The sequence below is a fragment of the Meriones unguiculatus genome, chromosome 7, assembly GCF_030254825.1.
Source record: "Meriones unguiculatus strain TT.TT164.6M chromosome 7, Bangor_MerUng_6.1, whole genome shotgun sequence".
NCBI classification, from domain to species: Eukaryota; Metazoa; Chordata; class Mammalia; order Rodentia; family Muridae; genus Meriones; species Meriones unguiculatus.
Genome location: NC_083355.1, coordinates 32929458 through 32945343, shown reverse-complemented (window position 1 = coordinate 32945343; position 15886 = coordinate 32929458). Strand labels below are relative to the sequence as shown.

At 48.6% G+C, this 15886-nt stretch overlaps 2 protein-coding genes across 3 annotated transcripts in view; both read left to right on the top strand.

Annotated features, from left to right (window-relative positions):
* The window catches only part of Rnf43 (ring finger protein 43), a 66419-nt gene extending 63935 nt beyond the window's left edge, over window positions 1-2484 (top strand). For both annotated transcript variants that reach the window (XM_060387027.1, XM_060387026.1), the window contains one exon: window positions 1154-2484. In XM_060387027.1, the coding sequence (XP_060243010.1) occupies window positions 1154-1197 (44 nt within the window). In that variant the 3' untranslated portion in view covers window positions 1198-2484. The remainder of the gene's footprint in view (window positions 1-1153) is intronic.
* Window positions 2485-4549: 2065 nt separating this feature from the next.
* Supt4h1 (SPT4 homolog, DSIF elongation factor subunit) lies at window positions 4550-11092 on the top strand. The gene is made up of 5 exons (XM_021663955.2): window positions 4550-4709; window positions 5207-5313; window positions 9275-9330; window positions 9939-9992; window positions 10708-11092. Exons 1-5 carry the CDS (start codon window positions 4641-4643, stop codon window positions 10773-10775), a joined length of 354 nt encoding a protein of 117 aa, XP_021519630.1. The 5' UTR covers window positions 4550-4640; the 3' UTR covers window positions 10776-11092.
* Window positions 11093-15886: the final 4794 nt, after the last annotated feature.

Below are 15886 nucleotides of genomic sequence, written 5' to 3'. Positions count from 1 at the left end.
TCTTTCTTTCCTCTTTCTTTCTTTCTCTTTCTTTTTTCTTTCTTTCATTCATTCATTCCCTTCTCCTGATTACATGTAGCTTTCTATGTGCTAGGTCCTAAGCAGGCTTCTGAGGACATGGAGCTTGTCATCCAGGAGACCCAGGTCCAAAGGGGAGACAGACATGCAAAAAACATGGAGGATGACAGTGTCCACAGTGAGCACAGAGCAGGTGTTTGATGGTTCCCTTCGGGCTGTCATATCCGAGTGCTGCCAGAGTCAGACCACCTTTTGCTCTAAACTCGGTGCCTCCCTTTTCCTGATCCTTACATCCACTGTTTCCTGTGCTGTGCCTCTGCCAGCTCTGTCTCAAGTCCACTACTGACGGCCCCTCCCCATATGGAGTACAGCCTGAAGGTAAAAGCAGGAGCCTGCCCCTGACAGGGCCTTGAGGGTGAAAGGCCTGCGCACCCAGTGTGGTGTCCCATACTGTTGTGCCACACAGCCCCCTCTGCCCCTCCATGCTACTGTCAGGGTCACAGCAGGAGAAATCCCACCTGATGTGGCTTTCAGGGCTCCAGCACCATCCAGCTTCACTACCTCCCTCCTGTCCCTCTGCCCTCTGCCTCAGTCAAGTTGGGTGAGCACCAATTATAGTTGTTGCTGCCTGGAATGTCCCACTGACTTCCCCGGCTCTTCAAACCCAATTCTTAACGTTCCCGTAAAACCAGCTCTCACACCTTCACCGTCAGAGTCTTTCCTCACGGCTGTGCTTCCCGGCACAGCTGCCTCTCTTATGACCCTAGTTCTGTCCCACTGTCATAATATCCGTGTGCACGCATGCTTTCTCTCTTAGCTTCTTATTTTGGATAGTCTGTTCAGCACATGGTAGCAAGCCAAGTTCACCATGAATGCTTAATAAATATTTATCAGGTGAATGAATGAATAGCAAGTACTGGTCACACAGCAGTTGCTGGAAGTATTTCTCTAGGTTTGTTTTTCTCTCCTGTTCCCCAGGGGGCCCCTCTCAGCTTTCAACCTAATCACCTTTCCAGACATACTTCCTGCTTCTCCCTCTCCGTGGTCCCTTCCCAGCCAGTCTCCACAGGTGGGAGAAGTACAGGAGACCAGCTGGACCATCAGTGACCTTTTTCTCCCTCTCTTCTCAATGCAGGCTCGCAGGAAGAGCTGGAGGAGCTGTGTGAACAGGCTGTGTGACGTGAGAGGTTCAGCCAACCAAGCTTGTGTTCCAGATGACTCAGGGTTCTACCCGCCAGAGTCCTGCTCCCGGGAGGAGCAAGGACCTTAGTGAGCATCTGTCATACATACTTCCGGGGACCACTGGTGGGTGGCAGGAGGCGCTTTGTCCTGCCCCAGGATCACAGTCCTGTCTGCAGAACACACCTGCAGTGCAGAAAGCCTGTGTCCAGCCAGACAACCAGCTAGTGTGCATTTGTGGAGTGGATCTCTAAAGGCTGAGTTTTTTGATGGGAAGCTATGAGTGAATATCTAGGCGTCCCAAAGGTGCTGCTCTTTCTCCGAGCCCACTGGCTTCCCTGCGGGGTCTCCTTTGCCCCGGGCTTCATGTTCACATGAGCCAGTGGGTTCAGCTGAGTACGTGGCCACTTCTCAGCTCCTTTCAAGGCTTCACGGGGCCAACTTGAGCTTTATCATTTTTTTCCTTCTTCACAAAAGGAGTTTTAGGTGAGCCCAGTCCCTAGAGAGGTCTCTACCTCCTCCAGCCATTGCTGCCTCCTCGGTGCTCAGGGAGGGGTGGTTCTTCCTCCCTGTCCCTAACACTGATCTTAGAGTTGCAGGCTTCAGGGAGCCCAGGGCATAGAATTCAGTCCAGAGGTGGGGGCTCTGACAGACCTGGGATGAAACTTCTGACTATCAAACTCCTTGTCACTCCAGCAACATCAGTTCCTCTGAGGTAGAAAACAGGGATAGAGGGAATAACCGTTCCTTGAAGATCTCCTGTCTCTACATACAAGGCAGGCAAAAAGGAGTGTCTACTAAACTTCATCTGGGAAGAGGGAAGATGAAATGAAGGCAGAATTCTAGCTGAACAAGGACAAAATTCTCTGATTGTCAGAGCAAAGATGGAGAATGATAACATGACCTCATGGGTCTGCAGGGCCCAGAGGCCAACCTTCCCACTATAAGCCATACAAACCAATCACCCAAAAGAAGGTGTACGTGTGGATTTGGGTGCTGGCCTTGGCTGCTTGTACCAAGTGGGCAAGAACGGAGAGGCCTCCTGTAGCTCTTCATCCCAGGACATCCTGGCCATTGTTAGCCCCTCAGGCTATGTCCCTGCCTGGAGTGTGAATGTGGGGGCAAAATGGGCATGGGATTGTACTTAAGAACCCTCTCTCCTCAAAGTCAATGGGGAGATTGGCACCCACATGGGTATTTATATCTGAACCAGACAGAAAGATGCTTGAATCAGGCACTATGTTGACAAATGTATTTATTTGCTAATATATTTATCCATAAATATGAGCTGGCTTTGTGGTTTTATTTCATTATGATTTTTCACTCAGGATAACAGTTTCATCTTTTTTATTTCCTTTTGTTGGACTTTGGAGGCCCAGCGTGACCCCCAATTTACTGCATAGCTAGCTGATCCTGTCGTCCCCCCTGCCCCCATTACTGGGATCATAGGCATGTCTGGCTTTGTATGTTACTGGTGGTATCAAAAGCTAGTCAAGGTAGGGTAGTTTTAAATCCCCAGTAAGATCAGCAAGTGCAGCATACCTGGACCTTCATCACAATTCAGTTATTTATCTGTATTGTTCTGCTGATCAGTCTGTTATGTCAGTGACTGACTTTGTGACCATAAGCAAATACTGTGTCTTGTATGTGTGTGTACACATGTATTCAGGTGTGAGTTTGAGGCCAGCCTGATCTACATAGCAAGTTCCAGGACAGCCAGAGCTACATAATAGAGACTGTTTCAAAACAAACACACACACACACAGAGTCTCTCAATGACCCTGCCTGGAGCCCCTGGGACCCGCAGATCTCCGGCCCCCAGTGCAGTCATTATACTTTCAGCGTACAATTATGCCCAGCTTTTATGTGGTGGATCCTAAGCCAGCTTCCCAGCAGGGTGCCTGGCTTTTCCCATAAATAAAGTGATCCTCCTTCAGAGCTGATACAAGACTGACAGGAGATAGCAAAATGAAAATATTTTCCAACCTGGAAAGCTTTTTCCCAGTGCTAGGAAGTTATCTAAAACCCAGTCAGTGACTCCATTAAAATGCAGCTTGGGACAAAGCCAACAGTCAGTCTTGCTGTAGTTTAGTTTCAATTAAAAGGCCTGTAAGGACAGAACAGGAGGGATTTCGACTATTTATATCCCAGCGCTCCAATTCAGATAAACACAAAAGTCTACACTCTGCCTACACTCCAAGACAAATGGTGCTTTTCTGTATGACTTCCTGTGGGGGTCCCCGCAAAAAGGCTCTGCGGATCTGGCAGCCTCTACAAATTCCCTATGGTCGGGAAGAGCCTTTACTCTACTCACACTGCACCATCCCTTGTGCTTCTTCTGTGTGATTTGCTCAGGATACTAGGTGTCTTGGGTGCCCAGTTCAGAAGGCAAGGAATTTTGTGACCTACAGAGTTCAATAGCAGCTGGGGTGGGGAGGGGGACGTTCGAGAAATAAGATGCCTTAACCTACAGATGTTCTCATGGAATTATGTCTAAATGTGCCAAGAGTTTTACAAAGCGTAAATTATCAGCCAGGACACGCAAACGAGAGGCTTGTAGGAGGAATTAAATACTCGCTGCACAACCCCCCCAACCCTGTCGGCGCGGCTCAGGCTAACATTCCTGCGGACCGCACACGAAACCCTATCACGCTCTCGCAGTCACAAGGAGGGGTGGGGCCTCTCCGGGTTTGTTTTCTATCTCCGCAGACGACCCAGAAGGGCAAGGACTCACTGCCTCAAGTTTTAAAACATCCTAGCGCGAAGCGGCAGGGTCGTAGTCTGAGCATTCGGGAGGCTGAGACGAGGGCCGGGGATACCAGGGCGGCCCTGTCTTTAAAAAGTAAAATACCCACGCGTGGCGGCGCGCTCGTAATCCCAGCACTCCCAAGGCGCAGGCAAGAAGATGAGAAATTCAAGGTCACCGTCCGGTACTCCAAGAACTGGAGGCTAGCTTAGGAATTACCATTTACTGTCTCAACAAATAAGCAAACGAAATGACACAAGCAGACAAAACAATCCAGGGTCCTCCCTAGGGATCCCGAGGGAATCCGGGCCTGCAGCCAGACACCAACATCAAAACGCCCGCGGTACGGCGCTCAGCTCCGCCGGCCGCTTCGCGCCACGCCTCCTGCGCATGCGCCGGCCGCGCCCTGCCGTCCCGCCCCTACCGGCCCGACCCCCCCCTGCGCACCGTCTTCCGCTCGCTCTCGAGAGTCCAGGTGACGGAGGCGCGCGCGGCCCAGGTGGCTGCCCCGCCCACGCCTCCTGCGGGAGCAACCATCTTCTCCGGAGGGGGGTGGAGGCGGGGCCGACGGCCGCCCGCACCGGAACCGGAAGTTCCGTACAGGACGTGGCGGGCATTCTGGGTACTGGCCTGTTTACTTCCTGCGGCTGTGGAACCTGTGACTGTCTTTCCCTGTAATCTCGTCGTGTCGGTGAAGATGGCCCTGGAGACGGTGCCGAAGGACCTCCGGCATCTGCGGGCTTGTTTGCTGTGCTCGTTAGTCAAGGTGTCCGTTGGGGCCTTGGTTGTAGGATCGACTGGGGAGGCAAAACGGGAGAAAGGGTGAAATGGGGAAAGAGATCTGAGATCCCGGGAGATTGCCAGGGGAAGTGGAAAGCCTCAGGGAGCCGTTGCGTACGTCGAAGGAACGCGAGCAGGGCTTTCGTGCCTGCTGAAGGCACGGGTGCTAGCACCTGCCTTTCAGTCTTCAGATCTTAGCACGAGTTTGAGCTCCGCAGGTGAACTTACTGTGTTGGACTGGGAAGACGCTGGGAGCCAGAGCAGCTGAGAGAGTAGTTGAAGAGGGTACCTGACCCCAAAGAGGTTAGAAAAGGGTATAAGCTGAATTAGGGACAAGAGATGAAAGAGTGTGAGGGTGAAATTAGGGAATAGTTTGGAGACCAATAGGTGTTGGACTATATAGAGAATCAAGAAGTTGGCGTCGTTAGAAATATTAAGATCGTGTACATGCTCATCTCCCCCCCCCTTTTTTTTCCTTTGCAGACGATAGACCAGTTTGAGTATGATGGTTGTGACAACTGTGATCCATACCTGCAAATGAAGGGCAACAGAGAGATGGTGTATGACTGCACCAGTTCTTCATTTGATGGGTAAGCTTCTTCATGCTCCTTTGTTCACCTCTGCACCATCTTGGCTGTGACCCAAGAAGTAAATGTGGAGCAAATCATATATTATTGACAAGCGAATGGTTTGTTGAGTTTATCACCCCTACAGTTCAGTGTCTCTGAAAGTTTTGTTTACTTATAACTCACACTATTTACACTGTTCACATATTAGAAAGAACACAGAAGTATACACTTGGTTTGTTTAGAATAATTGTTTTTGCCTGTGTATGCTGCTATGTTACCTAAAGCGTATATTTTATGGAATTTAGTATTAGTAGTAGAATTTTGTAATTTGCAAACTGGAGGAGCCGTTAAGATCATAGTCTGTCTGTGATCTTTGTGGTCTTAAGACTTGCTGGTCCCAGCTAGTTTTTGTTTGTTTGTTTGTTTTGTTTTGTTTTGTTTTTTGTTTTTTAGAGATGCTAATTCTATGCATCCAGACCAGTAGCTGTGAGCTTCCTTTAGCTACTGAGTACTTGACTTATGGCTAGTTCAAATTAGAATATGCTTTAAGAGTCAGATATATGCCAGAGAGCAAAAGTTCAGCATGAAGAAAAAGGATGCAAAATAACCTTAATTTTTTAGTTTAGGTAAATGTTGAAATAATGTTTTGGATTTATTTGGATAAAATTAATTTCATCTTATGTTTATTGTTTTAAACAGTGGTTAGGAGGACATTTAAAATGCTGTTTGCTTTTTCTGTGTTTTGTTTGACAATGCTTCACTGCTTTTGTCTGTTCAATGATAGTTGAGGCTGCTTATCTTATATGCCAGCGTCTGGCACCGGATGCGGAAAGGTTGGAAGTATAATACAGCAACAAAATGTGTAATTGGCATATACAAAGCCCAGGGGTTAATTTCTAAAGCCATGAAGGTCCATTTTGAAAATAAAGGTGTACAATTACAGTAATCTCCTTCAAACAGTATCTTAGTGAGATACTCCCATCCTCTGAGAGGAAGAAGCCAGAGAATCAGAAGTTCGGAGCAAGCCTCGGCTACATAGCCTGGGCTGCATGAGATTCTGTCTCAAACAAGACCATCTAGATGACTCAGCAGGTGAGATGGCTGATGGCAGGCCTGATAACCTTGGACTTCAATCGCCAGATCCTACAAGGTGGCAGGAGAGAACTGAGTTCCTAGAATTGTTTTCTGACTTCAAAACACACATGCCCTGGCGTGCATGGATCTCTGAGAGAGGTTGCACACGCGCACCCCCCCCACAAACCCAAATAAGTTAGCCAGAAAAATAATAATAATACAAAACAAAACTGATTTTATTTTATTTTCGGTTTTTTTGAGACAGGGTTTCTTTGTGTGTAGCCTTGGCTGTCCTGGAACTCACTTTATGTAGATCAGGCTGGCCTGCAACTCACAGAGACCCACATGCCTCTTCCTGGGATTAAAGGCATGTACCACTACTGCTGGATCAAACCTGATAATCTTGAAGAGACCTATAAGAGGATTTTTCCTTTGGCACATGGTCCCGTGGGTAGGAAGGGAAATGAGAGAAGCATGAATGGCGTGGTCTTCTTCCTTAAGGCAACAGCATTGCTAAGTTTTTTCTGCATTCCAGGCCAATTAAAGACTGACATATAAGCTGGGCTTGAGCCTAGTATTTGTTATATTTCTATAAAGGTAGACCTGATTCCTTTAAAAAATATGTTGATTAGTTCCTGTGCGTGCTAATATTCATGTATTCTCATCCCTTTGTTTCTTCACTAGTCATTCAGAGTTGATTAATGAAGGAGCTAGGTATGTTGATGACGCCTTCAGGCCTAGCTCTCAAGCTGCTAAGAGGACACGAGTGTCAAGTGCGCTCAGCTGTGTCATGAGACCTGGTCTAAGAATACAAAATCTGAAATGGAGGCACCCCCATCCCTAAGTGAAAGCTTGCACTAGCTGCTTTGAAAGTCATTAAGAGTTACACAGTGAGATGGGAGGATGACACACATTTTTAATCCTTACCAATCTAGCCTTTTTAAAAAGATTATTTATTTTAAAGGTGTATTTTTCTTCTTAAATTAAATATATGTGTGGCTATGTGCACATGAATGCAGGTGCCCAAAAAGGCCACAGTCTTTTAATATCCCCTTAGAGATGCAATTATTAAGGTTGCCTATTTAGGGAGCTGAAGAATTGGCTCAGTGGTTAAGAGCCCTGGTTGATCTTGCAGAGGACACAGGTCCAATTCCCAGCACCGGCATGGCTGCTTACAACCATTGATAACTCCAGTCCCAGGGGATCTAATGCCCTTTTCTGACATCAGTGGGCAGCAGGCACACATGGGATGGACAAATATGCATGCAGGCAAAACATTCATACAATATGATAAAATTAAAAGTTGGCTATTCTCATTACATTATGTGTATAGCAGATTTTTATCTGTTGCTGCCATGGTTTCTCACATTCCAGCCATTGTGCAGAGGTCAGCTACATAGACAATCTACATGGACCTGGTTGAGTCTGTGATTTGGAGCTTTTGGGTGTATGTCCATGGGTGGAATTGCTGCATCATAATGTAACAGGTCGTTGTTTGAGGAACCGAAAAACAGTACTTAAAGGTTCCAATTTCTCCCCTCCTCACTACCTCCTATTACTTTCTAAGTTTTCTATTCTTGTGTTTTTTGTTTGGTTGGTTTGTTTTTATTTTGAGACAGGGTTTCTTTGTTTCCCTGGTTGGCCTCAGACTCACAGAGATCCACTTGCCTCTGCCTCCTGAGTGCTGGGATTATAGGTGTGCGCCACACCTGGCTTGTTTGTTTTTAAGAGGCATCTTGCTGAGTGTGAATTACATCTTTATAATTGCCACCAAAATAGATCAGCCCTCTTTTTTTCCTTATTTTGGAAACATGGACATTTTAGGTTAGCCAAATAGATCTTGGACTCAGTCTTTCTGCTTCAGCCTCCATGGTAACAGGGATTGCAAGCATTCCTGGTCAGGCCTGACTAGAACTATAGGAGTTTGGAGGAAGTTGAGATGAGATAGAACATTTCAAATAAAAGGATTCTGACTGAAGCAAAGGCATAGGCTAGGAACACTGGGTATGTTTTGAGAAGTGTGGGCATTCTCTTTAGGGTAAATTTTGGGTACCGAGGACCATAGACCTTTGGGCTGAAAGAGTAGATTGTGAATGCAGAGAAGGCAGTGATGGTGGGGGGAGAGCCTTTGTAATTGCCTCTCCTGGATCAGTCTGCAGAGCCGAGTAGCTGTCCTCGCTCTTCTTGCCACTCCTGGGAATGAAATTAGTTCCACTCAGACTGAGAGTGAAATCATAGACTTGAGCATTATTGCCAAGAAAACAGGGAATGGCCATGGAGGAGGCAGTCAGCAGTGACAGTTTCTAGAACAGACTTGGCAGTTTAGGCCCCGGTAACTGATTGAATAGATGAATAACAAGTAACCTGCGAGCTCCTCGTATTACCTGTCTGCTCACATAGTGGCTTTCTAGGCCTGAGCAGCCTTTCTGCTCCAGCCTATGGAATCGGAGCTACCTGCCGAAGGACTGTTGGAATGGGAAGTGACACTTGGCATCTACTCTGTCAGGCTCTGTAGCAGGCACTTTGCGTGTACTGTCTCACCTGTGAGTCTCAGTGGTGAGAAGCTGTGAAATACGCATGTTTATAATACAGCTCATTAGAGGGTATGCTTGGCCGTTTAGTTTTCAGTAAGAGGATCCATTCTTTTGATTCCTTTGCACCAGGCTCTGGACCTCTAGTAATTGGGCTGTGCTGGCATGCCTGGGTAAAGCTCTTTTCACTAGCTGCCAGGGACATAGACTGAAGGACCTCTCTCCTGCCCCTCCTAAGTCAGCTCCTTCCCACCTTTAGAACTACTTCCCAGCTTTCTGTGGTGAGTTCTCAGGTTCCTCTCCCAGGACTGTTGCTTTGCTCAGTAGCCCCCTCTAGCAGGATAGGCTCAGGCTGACTCTTTCTTTTCCCTCTCTAGAATCATTGCAATGATGAGTCCAGAGGACAGCTGGGTCTCCAAGTGGCAGCGCGTCAGTAAGTGTCTTCCTGTCCTGGCCTGTGCATGTTGGGAGTGCACCTGAGGGTCCGAAGGGATGTCTTACATCAGCATGGCGTGCAGTCCCATGGTGGGAAAGGGGATTATAGAAAGGTCGAGCCTTGGGGCTGGCATGATAGCTCAGCAATGCCAGGCTGGACAACCCGAGTCTAATCCTGAGGACCCACGCGGTAGAAGGGGAGAACTGACCTTGTATGGTGTCTTCTCACCCCCACATGTGAGCCATGGAATGTGCTCATGCGTGTGCGCACATGCAACACACACACACCCCTACCTCTCCATTTTTGACGTAATTCTCCATTGGTCTCCAGTCTGTCTGTTTTTTTGTTTGTTTGTTTGTTTGTTTGTTTTTAAGATTTATTTATTTTTATACATGTAAAAATAAATATTTTTATTTATTTGCGTGTATACCTGCATGACAAAAGTGGGCATCAAATCCGAGTATAGATGGTTGTGAGCCACCATGTGGGTGCTGGGAATTGAACTCAGGACCTCTTGAGCAGACAGTGCTCTTAATCTCTGAGCCGTCTCTCCAGCCCCTGGTCTCCAGTCTTAACTCATTCCCATTTTAATCTTTCTTCCTCAGGTAACTTTAAGCCGGGTGTATATGCTGTGTCAGTCACTGGTCGCCTGCCCCAAGGTAATGACAGTGCTGGGCCCAGCAGAAGCCAGCCTTTTATGTGAATTAACACCAATTGTGGGTCTCCTCTTTCCTCAGAGGCTATTGGCCACCAGCCCACAAGGATGGGAGGAGCAGAAGTGGGGGGAGCATGATGGAATGACAGTTACAGGACCAGCCTTAGAGAGGCAGATCAATCTTGTTCCAGGGGTGAGGGAAATAAATAGGAAAGGGGAAGCAGTCAGGAGGTAGTCTGATAAGGGGTTCACTGTGTACTTCGTTTGCATTAAGCACCATGGTCCTGCTGGCAGTGCCAGGGGCTCACTGTCTAATGATCATACGGGGAGGGGCCCAGGGAGCATTCTGGAGGAAACTGTCAGAGGCTGTTTCTACAATAAGCCACCTATCTAGCGCAGGGACATCCCCCAAACAAGGACCGGCAGAGAGTAAGAAGCCCCACTAGGGGAAGGGAGTCCTCCATCTTGCACCAAGATATCTAGGTCATGGAGGCTGCAATCTTCAGCAGCAGGGCCCTCCAACAACCTATATCTTGGTTGTTACCACCCATACATTTTGGCTCCAAACTTTGGTTTTTGGTGACCCTGTGAGCCCCACTTCTTCCCTGGTAGCTCTTTGCCTGGAAATTAAGTGATAGTCAGGCAACCCCAGTGGTGGGCAGGTGAGGGGTCTTCATCCTCAAGACTCTGTCATGGGCTTGTTTCTTTTCCTGTCACAGGAATCGTGCGGGAGCTGAAAAGCCGAGGAGTGGCCTACAAATCCAGAGACACGGCGATCAAGACCTAGGTGCAGGCCAGGGCGTCTTGCTCTCTACTCAGCCTGTGCTTGTTTCCCTGTGAGATTAAACAGGCAGAGCTCCGAACGCTCCTGCTGTCCGTCTTAGGATCAGCAGACTCCTGTGAAAGCATTGCATCCGGCCCTTGAGTCATCTCACTTTCTCTGACCACTAGTGTAGCGGGAGTGTCTGGGTTGGTGGATTCTCAGAGGCTGTAAGGAGAGAGTAAGATACTGATTTTCCTACCTCTGTTCAGGGCCTTGCCTTTGACCATGGGCAGGACTTTGGTTCAAATACCAATAAAATGAACTTTAGGGATGTACTTAAAGCTGTGGCCCATGCCTCCGTCCCTTTTCCTCTCAGAGCGAGGGCTCACTTGCCCTCTCTGGCCTGCCTTTGAGGCTGCAGGAGAGCCGTTCTGCTGTGCTTGCTGGTGGATCAGGAAGCAGGGATACCTTCTGACTGGAAATCCAGTGTTCTGTCCTCTAGACCTAAGGTAGCAGTCTTCTTTGAAGGAATCCCTAGACTCCTTACTACCTTTATCCCTTGACCCTGTTTTTACTTCTCTTCTTCCTCCCTTTGTTCTCTGTACTTGCTGTACCTTTACCAGTGTCACATTTCACAGTCCCCTTATTACCTTAGTAGCTGTAGGGTCTTGGTCTACAGCCACTGTAGGGTATTTGTGTTTCCATGGAAAGCAGGCCCTCCTCTGGCCTAGAAGGGAGGAGACATGGGTAATACCACATGTGAATGCCACATCTAGGTAATGCCTAGATGTGAAGTTTTTGTAATAAAAAGTTTAACATATATTCTCACCTAAGTCACAGAAATTGTGTCCCATTTTGGTTTCTCTTAAGTTTCCATCTGTAAAAAAGGAGAAATTACTCCTGTTCACCATGTTTGCTTTAGATTTGCAAAGACTGGACGTAAAGAATGAGGACGTGTAGCTGGTCTAAAAGGGCCAGATGTGGCGCATGGCTGAAATCTTAGCACCGGTAAGCTGGTGTTCAGGGTTAGGTCAAGTCTGGGCTACGGAATGGATCCCCGTCTCAGAAAGCCAAATAATAATAGAGTAATGTGTAAAATTTGATCTCCAATTATTAGGTATTCTTCAATATTTACACCATCTTCGCAATTAGTCACAACTGGGGGTGATTCCCAGAACTTTGGGGGAATGCCATCTTGCTAGCAGAGTGACCTGCACCAGGCCTTCAGCTACTGTCCCTTGTGGAAAGTGTGAGAAGGAAGAGCTGCTGACCCGGTGGCTGTCTCTTGACCCTGTGCTTGTCTCATCCCAGCCCATGGAAAGCAAGCTGGTAGTGACCAGGCTACTCACGTCCACTCACAGGTCCCCACGAGTGCTTTCATTGTATCATCAGTGAATGGGTCATTACCCTCCGTTCCAGATTGAGCCTTTGAAGTTCTCTAGCCCAGCCATCTAAAGTAAAAGCTGCATAGGTGTTGAGCTCTTTGGCAGCCTTCTCAGAAAAGGGGCCTTGGTGGATAGCCAGAGCAACTGCCAGGCCGGAACTTACCTCCTGGAGGGAACAAGGTTTCCCCAAGAGGGCCTAGGCTGTTGAGCCAACACCTAAGCTTTCACTGGCTTTCTCAGAAGTCCCTTGGAAAGCCCCGGCTGCTTTCCTGTGTGCATGACCCAGACGCAACTGCATGGTGAGAATGGAAACAGTGGTGGGGAGGGGAGGCCAGAAGAGCCTGCGCGAATAACCACACTGGGCTGCCTGAGTTCCACACCTAGCTGGGCCCCAACTGTCAGTCTCACAGGAAGTGAAAGACAACCACTGCTGATCATGGCGTCCAGGGGTCTTGTTGCAGCTCCCTCCACCTGAGAGCCGCTCTCTTCCTCTGGTACTGGATCCTACTTGTGATGCTTGAGACAGGAGCATGCTTCTGGGCTCTCAGGGTGGGCTGTCCTGTGGTGGGGCTGGGGGTGCCTTTCAAATTCCAGGACTGCTGTCTGCATTCTACTTGTCAGAGCTCAGTACTTGAAGCTAAGACCCTTCCTAGGTTTTGAGGTATGAGTGAGCCCTCCAGCCTGCACCCCCCGCTACCCCTTAGTGTTGGGGTTGAACCTCAAGCCTCATGTATGCTAGGCAAGCATTCTACCACTGATCTATCCCCAGCCCTAGTACTCTCTGGGTTAGATCTCACCAATTTAAACTGGCTGCCTTTGAACTTGTGATCCCAGGCTGGCTTTGAACTTGTGGTCCCCTTGCCTCCCAAGTAACTGGCATTGCAGGTGCACACCACAAGGTCTAGATCTTGGTTTCTTAATCAGTGGTTTGACCTCTGTCCCTTGGACAAGGCTCTTCCCTGTTCAACAAAACATTCCACTCAGACAAAACTCTAGAAGCAGCAACAGCTAGGCTGCTTTCAGACTTCTGCCTTGTCCTCATTTTCTACACCTGATGTTGCTTTCCCCAAAATGGAGGGATTTAGTGACAGCACAATGATGGCTGGCAGCTGGTACAGCAAGAGTCAGAATGTCTTGGCAGAGTCCCTAACTGGTAAGGGCCTGAACTCAGGGTAGGCTTGCCAGCTTGGGGACTGAGACCCTCCCTTCCTCTTATAGCCACTACCTTGTTGCCCTCGGCCTGTCTACAGCCAGCTGCTCAGTCCTCGGGCCTGGCACCTCTCAGATGACTGCTCTCTGAGTATATCAGAGGCATGTAGGTGCGGGCGGACCTTACTTTGGTGTCTAGCTCTCAGTCAGTGTCCATAAAGACTTTCATGTAAACAGTATTTGGTAGCTGACAAAGGTCAAAGACAAAGGTCTTTGACATCCATTTTCTCATTTGATCTTTACAAAACTCCTGGGACACAGTCCTTACATGGCAAAGAGAGGAGAGGCTCTGAGGGTTAAAGTGGCTTAGCCATGATTAAGACCTGGAGCCTTAGCTCAAGCACTATAATGTCCATAGTTGAGCGCTGCTGTTTCTGGCGAGGTTACTCTCTGTATGAGGGCTGCACAGAATCGTGAGGCATTTGCTTTTTGTTTGAAGTCGTAACACCTTCTCCCTCTACACTGGACCCTGCTTGCTCCCCTCCCTACTCTAAATGCCTCCAGTCCCCAATCTAAACTTAGCCACAGGAGGCAGTGGGAGTAACAGTCCATCCAGGGAGGAGGTTAAAGGGAAACGGGGCAGCCTTTCAGTTCATCTCCAAGTCCTAGGCCAGCCTGTGCCCCATGTTTCCCATTCTCTTCTGCACTGTCCTCCCCACCTCCCTCTGCCTGCAGCCTGATCGTGGCCCTGTCACACCCTGGTGGAACACAGAGGCTGGTGTGTGATGAAAAATGTGTCCCCTCTAAGGACAAGAATCTGCGAACCCCACACCAGCTACATCTGCTAACATTGTCCTATGATTTAAATTGCCTTGTCTACACATTTCACTCTTTTTTTTTTTTTTTCTTTTCTGAGACAGGGTCTCACTACCGTAGCCCTTGCTGGTCGATTTAGAACTCACTGCAACAGGCTGGAAGCCAAAGAGAGCTGCCTCCCGAGCGCTGGGACTCAACGTGTGTGCCCCAGGGCCCAGTGCGAAAGCTTCTCTACAAAACAGCTAACAAAGTTATAGCACTAGCTAGCAAGATAGACGAACCCGTGGGAGGTGTGAGAGAGCATGCGGGGCACCGAAGTGCTGGGTAGGCATATCGCTTCCTTGTTTCTTTCCTTCTTTCTCAGCCACGCACCCTACCGCTCAGGGACGTGGCCCCGTGCCCTCCCAGGTTAAGCTTGGAGACAGTTCACCAAATTATTCAAGCTGGTCTAAAATTTACTCTGTAGCCCAGGCAGGCTTTGAACTTTGTTTGTTTTGATGGTTGGTTGGTTTTGGTTTTCCGAGACAGGGTTTCTCTGTGTAGCCCTGGCTGTCCTAGAACTTGCTCTGTACACCAGGCTGGCCTCCAACTCAGAGAGATCCACCTGCCTCTGCGTCTAAAGAGCTGGGACTAAAATCATGCTGTACCACTGCCTAGCAGACCTTGAACTCTTAATCCTCCGGAGAAGTTGGTATTGCAGGCTTACATGACTGTACTTGCCTGTATTCTGTGTGTGTGTGTGTGTGTGTGTGTGTGTGTGTGTGTGTGTTGAACCAAGGGCCCATGTATTAAAGGCAATGCTCTACCATTGAGATATAGCCTAGTCTAAAAATGTAATACGTTTTTTAATGTGTTACTTCTTTGCTATCTGCACACAAGGATCAGGATACAATTTAACCTTCACTTATCTCAAAGTCATTGTTTGTGAGCCTTCATTTTTGTACCCTGTGGTAAAATGGCTTGAGGACTAATTATTCTTCTACCTCTTGGATGCACAGCCCATCAGCTGTCACTTCCGTCATTCATTCCTGGCTGTCTCCCTTCTAGACTTGCTTGAGCTCAAGAAGCAGACAGCTGCATCTGGTGCTTACTGTGCTGTGGCAGCTGAATGGAAGAGTAAGGCTTAGAAGGAGAAAAGCACATGGCTGCTTGCCTGGGTCTTTGGCTGGATGGAGAGGCCTCCACCTCCCTGTCGGGGAGGACAAGATCTAGGCCGCTGCACAGCACAAAGGCAGATAGCACAACACTGAGGCTGGTAGAGTCCTGTGAAGGCCACCGCCTTGTGAGTGACAGGACCAGACCGCATCAGCCTCACTCAAGAGGAATCACAACTGTGAGGTGTGTCCGACAAACTTGGCTCAGAGCTTTTGGCTTCAAGTGCTGCCGTGCTCGGCCCAGGAAACGGGAGCTGAGCGCACACCAAACTTCCCTGTACTGTTGTTGACACTGAGACATCGAGTTCCTGGGGACTGTGGTGAAAACCATTGTCCCTTTGAGTTTTGGCCCTCTGTCTTAGAGTCCCTATGGAGAGAGGACAGGCAGCATGGTACAGAGGACTTGAGACCCCGGAGCTTTCCTTGAGCTCCATCCCGTGGTGGATGGGTGCCTGTAAGTTAGGGAGAGAGCAGGCCCCTTTCCAGTCTCTGGGCATGCATACCTCCTCCCTTGCACTAGGCAGCAAACAGAGGGAAGTGCTTCAGACTCCAAGGCAGGGCCCCTGGTTGCTTTTGACAAAGTGTTTCTCCTTTCTTCTCCCCAAACCAGCACCTGCCACCCTCTGAGTCC